Source organism: Squalius cephalus, assembly GCF_949319135.1.
Source record: "Squalius cephalus genome assembly, chromosome: 11".
Lineage (NCBI taxonomy): Eukaryota > Metazoa > Chordata > Actinopteri > Cypriniformes > Leuciscidae > Squalius > Squalius cephalus.
Window position 1 is genome coordinate 14,192,107 of NC_137132.1, and position 11,044 is coordinate 14,203,150.

The following is an 11,044-nucleotide window of genomic DNA, read 5'->3' on the forward strand; positions in this document are numbered from 1 at the left end:
AACGCTGAGGCATGCCTGTCAAAAAAAAAAGCCCAAGTCTTACCACTGCAAAAATGGCACAAAAGCATTTATGTAAACTTTTAGTCATAATGGTGTCGACTTGTATTGTTCCCGAATGCAAGAATTCAAAGAGTAAACGTTTAGCAGGAGAGAGCTACTTTTGGTTTCCAGTGAAGGATTCTGTCAGTTTCACCCAACCACCCGAAGCAAACGCTGTACAGGTAAGAAAGCTGTTGCCATAGACTTCCATTTTCACCATAATGTGGTTCACCAAACATAGTATGATACAATTTTCAGCGATAAACCTACCCTTACAATAACTGTTCCGTTAATAACCCTCTGTCGATCCGACTGTCCGTGGGTGGGGATACAAAAATACGGAAGTATAATCTGTTTTCACTAAACCCCTGGAGCTAACGTGAATAAACGTGAATTTCTCTGTCCATTCAACACAGAGATGAGTAAACTTTTTCCATTTAAATACACAACAGACATTTTAATAACAATACAGAGCGGGTTGAAAATTGGCAAAGTTACAATTTTAACAGAAATTGTTCATTTAGAAGAGGAAAATATCCAGGGTAATTTATGTTTATGTGAAAGCTGTTTACATAGGTGAGATAAATGTAAGGCACTCTAGAAAAAAAACACTACCCAAGTTGTAAAGCAAAATAGTGAGCCCCTCTTTACCATAACAGAAGCTCACTGCTAACTTCACTGCTCTTTATCAGGCTTTATGTTACAAACTTTGACAATCAAACTATTAAGGGCAAATGGTTAATAAACTCACTGAGCCCAATGTACACAGCACAATTTCCACAGCAGAATGTAGAGCACTCCAAACCTCCACAGACTAGGATGCCGGGCTTATCAGGTCCAAGCAGGTTTCACAGATGCTGCTCTGTGCGTGGAACTGGGACTACATCAATTTAGCAACCAAGCTGGGGAAAATTGAGGCCTGACATAGAAATGAGAAGGTAACACAACATTGAAGATGACAACTAATTTTCAGCTGGATGCATTTGCTGTGAAGCCCAAGTTATTTTTTTTCCAGACTGTACTCTTGAGTAGTCTATAACTTAAAAAATGTGCTATATTTTAAAAAAGCAAAATATTAATATACATACTGTACACACATACAAATGCTTCTGTTTGGGATCAGTAAGAATTTTTATGTTTTTGAAAGAAGTCTCTTATGGTCATTAAGGATGCATTTATTGATTAAAAATACAGCAAAAACAGTAATGTTGTGAAATATTATTACAATTTAAAATAACTTTTTTGTATTTTAAAGGTGGGGTAGGCAATTTTTTTATAAACACTTTTTGTTATTCTGGTTGAAACTCTTTTCCGAATGCAATGATACAATGTCCTACCTGCCTGTCAACATACGTATTTCCATACCTCCTCGTGTACTATGCAGAGTTAGAGAGACAGTCACAGAGAGCCACAAACAAACAGCAGCCGCCTTTTACAGTTCCTCCTAAACCAAAACAGCGAGCTTATGCTGCGTTCATGCCATGTTGTAACCTTAATCATGAGATGGTAACCCATGATATTCTACCCGGAGCTGTTCATGTCCTCAGACTCCGATTTAGGCGTTTCTATGTCAACACTATCAATGCAAAATGAATCTGTAGCTCAGTCAGGTGGCACAAGTAAGAGCTCTGTAAGTACTTTACCTTCATTATTATTGTAATGTGCTTTGAGACTTGAGGTAAATGAATGCCGTCTCTCATCTCATGACGCTTTGCAGACTCTGAAAGCATGAGATCCCACCCTCAAATGGGATATTATGTGTTTTGAAGTGTGTTTGTAAGGAGGCGTGGCTTTGGAGAGAGAGCTATGAAGGAAGGGTGGACTCTCATGCTTTCAAAGTTAGCTTGCTATTGCTAGCCTCTCCAAAATAGCCTACCCTACATTTAATATATTTTAAAAAGTAATTTATTCCTGTGATGGCAAAGCTGACACATAAACCTTCAGAAATCATTCTAATTTGCTGATTTGGTGCTCAAGAAACATTTCTTATTATTATCAATGTTGAAAATAGTCGTGCTGCTTAATATTTTTGTGGAAATCATACTGTTTTCAGCATTCTTTGATAAACAGAACGTTCAACAGCATTTATAAAAAAAAAAATAATATTTCACCAAAAAAAAAATCATACTGACCCTAAACCTTTCTCTCTATGTATATGCAATATCAATATTAGTTTATAAAAATAAAAATATAAGTATCAGTTTCTAAAACTGTTGTGCTGCATATATCACACTCACAAACATGCTGTTGTATATCAACACATTCATCTTAATTTCGGATCTAATAATTACTGTCTTTGGAACTTTAACTGCTATTTTGGGGATCCAAAATGAAGTCATTGTTGTGATTCATGCTACAGGTGCTGACTGCTGCCCCACACAAATGACTGCGAGCTCAGCCCCATCATGGCTGCTTATTCTCTCTAATTACATTTGCAGGTGATGGGTGCACAGCATGGCAAACCTCTTCAACCTCAGATATTATCTCATATTGCTATTCCTCATCCTCGGGCACATCAGAGTAATTGCTGCTACTACTACCAGAGGGATGCCATAATAAAAAGCCCTCATAGATAAGAGTTAAACACATGCAGCCCCCCTCACAAGATGTCTGTCACGTGGAGTCACTGCGATGAAGGATGGACAGATGGATGTGGATCAGCTGCACAGATGTAGCAGTAGGGCAGGGGGAAGTTTAATAAGAGCTCAGGAGAGATGGGGGTGAGATGTTATTCTCCATCACGATAAGAGAGAAGAGAACGGATGTCTCCATGGCAGAACAGGGACAGTGAGAGCAGGGGGGAAAGGCAGATGAAAGCTTAAAACAATCAGTGGCGTTAATCTGCAAGGTGTAACAGCTGCTCCTGGTGTATTCTGAGGTGGCTGGCCCGGATCGGATCCTTTAGGCCCTTATTAGCCTCGCTCGACCAGGTCTAGCATGCCTAAATCCAGGTCACACCTCCTAAAAAAACAAGATTCCTGCCATTCCCCTCAGACTATCCAGGGTAACGAGGATTACGTACCTCTAGGACAAACCTTGACTCTAAAGGATCATGTACATCCTTTAGGATCATGTACAGTAATGAATAGCATTGACTAAATTCTATACTGTATATTTCACTATATTGGGTTCTCAGAAACGGAAGTTGTAATAGTTGGGTAAACTATGATAAATGGAAACTACAACAAATAATTTTTACGTTCCAATTTGCTCCAATAGCAAAAGAAAGAAATCCATGATACCACTTTTATGACTTTGCAGAAGAGTACAAAAAATCAAGAGACTGATTATGTGTCAGAAGAGAGAAAGATGTAAAATGTTGTATTAGAAAGACTTACGCAGCAGCATCAGTTTTCTGTAATTTAATGTCAATGTAATTTAACCGAGTATAGTGTTATAATAAACATGAAGAAAAAAATGAAATATAATTTTTTAGTTGTTGCTAGATTTACGATGTTAATAACTGTGGAAAAGCATCATCAGTCTGTGAAAAGGGTCCATATAGCACTTGACAGCTGATCTAACTGTCCATCCTAAAGAAAGGATAAGCTTATCTGTGTCTAATCCCACTGAAATAGCTATTTCTTCTCAATAATCCTCATAAAACATACTATGATCATATAATGATGCTATAGAAGTGCCTATGGCATATTGGCATATACTGTAAAGCCAATATGTATATGTATGTATGATATACATATATGAGTGTATGGTCAGCAAGTTTGCAGTTTCCCCAGGTGTCTCTGAAGCCCACACAGGCGCACAGCAGTGTGCCCAGAGGACCCATGGCCTCATTTAGATGGCTGAGATCCTCATTACTGTATCCACTCTCCCAACTTACACCTGCTGTAAAACAGCGTCAAAGTCGCCTACGCTTCGGAAAGCGACACAACAGCACCTTTGAACATGCTGCGGGCTCTCAAGGGAAGTGCAACTATGATGCCATGTTGGTCCGCTGTTGAAATTGTATGCAAGTTTATAAACAGATTGCAATTATAATTATTTGAGGATCATGTTGAGAAAACTGTATGGCAGGGGCGTCAGTTCTTTTCGCTGCACTACTTCCCGCAGGTGGCAGAGAGAGGGGGAGGGCAACAGGGCTGCAGGTGTGATATATGGCAGCACTTACATGAGATGATCTAAAGCATTAATGAGAGCTGAATCTCTCTCTTGTCTCAGATCTGTCAGGATGTTCTTGACAGATGAATGTGAGCATAATGGTTTTCAGCCATATACTTTTCCTGGTAAATCCTGGAGTTCATAAGAGCTGCACATCCAGAGTAAAAGACACTGTAGATTAAGTAAAGCAAAAACAGACGGAAATTTAGTGAATTCAAAATATATGTAAATAGGACTGGGTGGTATAACAGCAGAAACATGCCATCCAATAGAGACTTATATTTATATATTGTATATACTATCATAGATATATTCGCACAGATAGTGGGAAGGACCTTATCACATGTTAAAGGAGAACTCCGGTCAATTTTAACATTGAGCAAATTTTTTTGTCAATTTGGAGTGCTGTCAATACAGAGAACAACGACAAAAATCGGTGTTGCCTACACCGTGTTATCCTCTTTTTAAAATTTGCACCCTGTTGACTTCAATGGGGCAATATTTAAACCTGCTTTTAGCCTCTTAACATCCTTGATGTGTCATTACAAGTGCACAGGTCATGTGAGTGATTCCTTCAGAGTGAACACGGTGAATCTGACTGCAGTAGATGTGAAAGAAATGGATAAAAATGATGTTATTTAAACCAGCGCACATACCTGTATTTACATCCTGTTTTCGGTTGAAGTCCAAAGTAGTCGATTGTCGAGTTCACGCGCATAGGTTTAGTTACCTATGATCACGCGCGTGAACTCGGCAATCGACTACTTTGGACTTCAACCGAAAACAGGATGTAAATACAGGTATGTGCGCTGGCTGAAATAACATCATTTTTATCCATTTCTTTCACATCTACTGCAGTCAGATTCACCGTGTTCACTCTGAAGGAATCACTCACATGACCTGTGCACTTGTAATGACACATCAAGGATGTTAAGAGGCTAAAAGCAGGTTTAAATATTGCCCCATTGAAGTCAACAGGGTGCAAATTTTAAAAAGAGGATAACACGGTGTAGGCAACACCGATTTTTGTCGTTGTTCTCTGTATTGACAGCACTCCAAATTGTCAAAAAAATGAGCTCAATGTTAAAATTGACCGGAGTTCTCCTTTAAAGCAATGTAAAAAATAGGGAGTAATGCAAAAACACATTGGGACGTGTTACGCAAATGTCAACATGAAATGTTATTAGGCACTACACAACGCAGAGCAATAGCACAACATACTAAATGCGAGTTGTGGCTCGTCCAATCAGAATTTAGATTCAGAATTATTTTTATAATATTAGCTTTACCATTTTAAAGGGGTAATGAATTGAGATATCAAGTTTTCCTTGAAGTTTTAACATGCAAGAGGTCATCGTATATTAAAAACATTATGTAAGTTTCAGAACTCAAAACTTCCTTGTTAGTCCCAAAACAGCTTTTAATGAAGCCAAGCTCCGAAATTGACTTGTTTTGGATATTGTCACATTATGACGTAATAGTGTGATGAAAGACCAACTCTGCAGAATCAGATTAATGCCTTATTGTACATCATCACATCTTTGGCCCGGCCCACTGGCGCATTAGTGAGATGAGATCCGCGGATCTCTTACAAAGGACCCTAATGCTAGGAAAGTGATTATTTATTTTCAACTACATGTGAATGTCTCAGTAGAGCATTACTTGTTTGTTCGGTACATTTCACTGTGGATTCTTAGGCAAATCAGTCGCATTTCGGTGCAGAGTTTGCAAACAGACTTTTACTGCAAGATATGGACCCGACAGTAATGCCGCAACATGAAAGTAAATGTGTTAATTCTTTGTCTTACTGTTTAGCGTAAGTAAATCAAGTCAGTGACTAAATGGTCAACTTCACATTCTTTCACTTAGTAGAATGAAAATAATCTAGTATTTCAATTGATTAAATTATATATAGAAAGCGATCAAAGAACCCTCCCTTTATAATCACTGGAGCTGTCAATCACAGCACGAGACTCTTGCCAAAACTCCAGTTATAATCAATGACACTGTCTACACTGCACAATGAATCTCTTATTTACACAGTGTTTGAACTGTTAGTTAGTATTCCAGAAATTGAGTTGCATTGACGAGATCACTGCATTCATGCGCTCAACGGACATATCTGTCATAGGCTACAATGCTCATCGCTGCAACCTTTCATGTGATGGGAGTAAATCAAAATCTAATGCTATAATCAACACTTTTCACAATTAGTTAATTTCGACAGCTGTAACAGTAAAAACGTAGTAAAGATTTTGAGAGAGTCCCACGTGTAATACTTATTTCACATGCAAAGATGTTAGCCAATCAAAGCAGTGGCCGTTTACACTGAAGTCTCCCAGCAGACACACCCCTTCAAACAGAGCGACCAAAATCGGCCAAAATAAGGGTAGAAAATGGCCTTTAATTTCAAACGAAAAAAACTAAACAATTTTGATGTTAAAATAATGACAACATTATAAGTGCACCTAAGGAAACATTATAAAGAAATACAGTTCATGACTCCTTTAAGTCTTTGTTTTAGCTTAAATGTTATATAATGTGCAGCTGCTCTTGCAGTGTCAGACTTTCATTTATTTGATATGAAAAATCCAATGTTTTAGTTTGCTTCCATTCGAGTTTAAAAAAGAGAAAGTAATCAAATGATTAAGTTTCATTTGTGAAGTATTTAATTCACTCGATTATCCAAAAATAGGCATTGTCACAAGGTTACTTAAATTTGACCTTTTTCCCCCAAATTATACAGTGATATAAACTGTTACCACCATCATGTAAAATCTACGTCTAAGTGCCAAAATCTATCTTATAATGATCTGTAACAGTACAAATCAAAAGATTGATTCCAACAATAGATTGGTGTCAGGGTTAATGAATTGAAACATGGATTTTTTTTGCCATTATTAAAATGTTCTTTGCTGTGCAGGGGGCAATCATAATTGCCTCTGGTAGGTGAGCATTACTGTTTCTAATGATGTCTGTTGTGAAGGCCCAGTGATCCGCACTCAATTACAGCCATTGATTATCCACCTCCGGCTTTTCAGAGGATAAAACAGTTTGTTTAAACATCCTGCCATTTGCTACAGGTGGTTTCGAGCTTAGAGAAAACAAGTATTTTAAAACATTTTTGATTGGTAAGGACGAAATAAGTATGGGGAGTATTAAATGTTAGACTTATTTCAAACTATCTTCTCTGAAAATATAATCAATTGACCTTGTACATTCTAGGAAAGCAGTTAAGATATTTGCACAAAGGTTGTACGATCACAAGTAGATGTAACCCAGAGACTAGAGGGCCACATTGACCACAACTGAATACTTGTTCAAGGGACTTAAGCCATCTCCTGTGGGGCTTTTCCTTTAAATTGGTGTGGAGTGTATTTAAGCTGGTATGGATTAAATAACGCTGGATAAATGGCATATAAATCCTGGGCATTTTCATTTTCAGAAAATTTTAAGATGACAGCAGGCACTAATAAGCCAAACTTAAGTTTGTTATTAATAAATGAGGGTCTGTGCCTAAATTTGCAGTCTACATATAAAATGCAACCTTCAGACCACCTTCAAATCTGAGGTTTGTCAACGTATGAAGTCATTACTTAATTAGGTGTAATATTCTACAGGCTACCAGATAAAAGTGAATGTGCAGTGTAGTAATTTTGCAAGGCAGCATATAGGTGGCAATATTCTTTTGGGGGTTATCAAGACAGGTCACACAAAACAACTAAAGATTTGCAGGCGGCAGCAATGTCATCTGGCAGTTTCCCCATTATATGGCGCATTCTCCATATAATGCGATAATGGTGCCTCCCTGGAGATACAGAAAACACCACCACATCAGCAACTTGCCATGTTGGAAACACAGACCAAAACCCTGACAAAGCAACCAATACCTGTTTAATATATCTCACTACATTTCAAAACATCACAAAGGTTATGAGGGCATGTGAATGCAATTTTGTTATTTTCAACCTTTTCAAGGAAACAAGAATTGTGAGTTTTGGAGCTCACTGACACAGTTTAATCTCGTCAGCCAGCACTAAAAGTGAATTCGTACCTTGTTCTTGCGTGCAAAATTGAATGGATTACAAGCTCCTCTGACTTGAGGCTCGTTGGAGATTAGTCAGGAGGACAATGGTCATATCACAGTACCAGGAATCACTGTCACTACTTTCAGGTGTTGGCAACAAATGGCTCTATCATGTCAACAATCTTCATTTTAACACCTTATTTATACTGTATAAGGGAATTTCAAGATTCAAGTCATGTAATGACTTCCCATAAGCAATGAATAGCATGGCTTTATACTTCAGGGTGAAATATGTTGGTAAGAAGTAAATATCTGTTTAAAACTTCTAAAATAATATTTCATAACCACAAAACAAATTATGAGAACAGCGTTATTATTGATGTTAGCTATTACTTTCCATCAACTTATTTGAAATTTTGCTTGAATTATTAAATACTACAACATTAAAGTTATCTTAATGTATAAGAAAAATGTAATCACGTGAGATAAACAAAAATATGATCTGAGAGTTCAATAATGATACAGCCTCTTTTAACTTTCTCAATTCATCACACCATCAACAGACGTAAGATTTGCTCATTTGGAAGCTATTTCTACTGTACAGAGTATGTTGATATTTCTCTCACCTGGAAACACCCACAGTAAGGTGAGAAGCAGAAGAAATGTTGGAGGTCTCCAGTCCATCAGCCTCTCCATCGCTCCTCTCGAGGCGCCCGCTCGCTCGACAACTCATATAGCATCTAGTGACAGTGATACTCTCGCGCTCTTCGTATTCTGCATGAGCTGTCTTCTGTCTTCCCTCGCTCTTTAAAATTAATATTTTGTTTGAGTATATCAAATCATTCAACCCCGACAGAAGAACCCGAGTCAAGCTTGTAAATTCCCTCCTCTTCTCTCATACGCGCAGCTCAGACATTTGGAGAAGTGCTCTTTGTTTAAAGCTTCGGTGCTTCCTTCCTTAAAATAAACTCTGTGGATATTTAGTCAAGTATTTTCATTCATAACTGAAGTTTTTAGTAGTTCTTGGAGGGTACGAAGCGAGTCTGTCACCTTCCACTAGCAAGTCTAGATCATGTGTGCATGAAGCCACGCCCCTTTCTCTTTACAGGTGTTACGAGCTCCTCGATCATTCCCTCTCTGCATTACCCGGAATAGCCGATTAATCCAAAAAATATTTTAATGTAATTTTTATTATATTATATTATATTATATTATATTATATTATATTATATTATATTATATTATATTATATTATATTATATTATAATATTATATTATATTATATTATATTATCAAAAGTATATTACATTAAGATTTAATAATATTGTATTGAAAAAATGTTTTACTTATTTGGTACTGACCAAAATGTGCAGTTTTATTATTGCACATACAACCTCAACAGGAAACACACACACACACACACACACTTTCCATACACATGTTTTTATACTATACAAACTGTATATTCTATCCCCTAACCCTAACGTTACCCTAGCCTTTAACACATCCCAACAGAAAACTTTTTGCATTTTGTTTTAAACATCATTTGGATTATAATTTATAAGCTGTTTTCCTCATACAGGACCAAAATATTTCCCCACAAGGTAAGTTCAAAAATGAATGTATTACCATCTTTAGTCCTTACAACACTGGGTTTACCAGGACCAAACACGCACAAAATCAACTAATAAATTCATCCTGACATAAGACAACAACAAAACCTGCAACAAAACCAAAAGTGCAAGCACATTAATAACTTATTCTGCACTGCATCTGATCCTAGGACAAAAATATTGTTGGTTTAACTTAAAAAAAAATGAAGTTACATGGCTGCCTTACAATTTTGAGTTCATTGAAATGAATTTTTTTTAGTTAATATGGTAAATGGTAAATGGACTGCATTTATATAGTACTACAATGGAGATTGTTTATATAAAATTATGTTATCTGAACCACATTAATTATCTAAGTTGATTTGACAAAAGATAAAAAGTTGTGATAACAAATCATGAAAATATATATTTTTTTTTTACATGCAGTGGGTGAATGGGTCTAAACCACAAAACAATTTATTTCCTGTACGTTCATTTGAACTATGCATTCAGACTATACAGCATCGTAATAAAAAAGCTGCATTGAGTTGGTTAGGATATTTGACCTAAGAATGATTTTCAGTGTACGTTTCTTTCAGACTGAATTGGTGCAACCAAATATGGCGAATGCATTGTGACATAAGTTGATCTGTGATATTAGGCTATAGTATAGGCTACAGGAGACGGCATATACAGACCCTGAGCAAAGCTCATTCTCACCCTCTCCGATTGGCCGGTTACCATAGAAACACATCCGAAGTTCATGCATTAGCGCTGCTCAATTATTGGGGACTGGTGAGTTCAGGTCTTTGATTGTCTTGTCTGAGCTTTACATTTAACTTGGAACTACAGGTACAACGTGTCTGGCACAAAGACTGTGATTAAGAGAAAATGGTCAAATAAGTTTTGGTGGAAGGTCAAACATGTAGTGTATACCCTTCAGTTATTCAGTTTTAAACTATAGCCTGTACAAATTAGCTCCATTTCCTGACAATAATTTTCAAACCGCGACATAAATATATTTTAAATTATGAAATTTATAAAACAACTGAATACCTTGGGCAAAGTCAAATGAACTTTCACACAACCAACACATTTTAAATATGACATTATAATAGATTTACAACTAGCAAAAAATGGAATACAATACTAGGAAATATATTTGTCTGTGGGTGTCACCAATAAAAACAGAGAATAAAGAGTGACAGCTGCTGTCACCACTGCTGCTTCAGAGAGAAGAGCAAAAATGATCAGATCTTAGGGTTGT

General features: G+C 36.9%; 1 protein-coding gene across 2 annotated transcripts in view; it reads right to left on the reverse strand.

The window, feature by feature from the left end:
* esamb (endothelial cell adhesion molecule b) overlaps positions 1–9,284 on the reverse strand; it is a 41,608-nt gene extending 32,324 nt beyond the window's left edge. The window contains exon 1 of one of the 2 annotated variants that reach the window (XM_079885332.1): positions 8,812–9,284. In XM_079885332.1, coding sequence (XP_079741458.1) covers positions 8,812–8,881 — 70 coding nt within the window. In that variant the 5' untranslated portion in view covers positions 8,882–9,284. The remainder of the gene's footprint in view (positions 1–8,811) is intronic. The other variant, XM_079885333.1, reaches the window with a different exon arrangement.
* Positions 9,285–11,044: the final 1,760 nt, after the last annotated feature.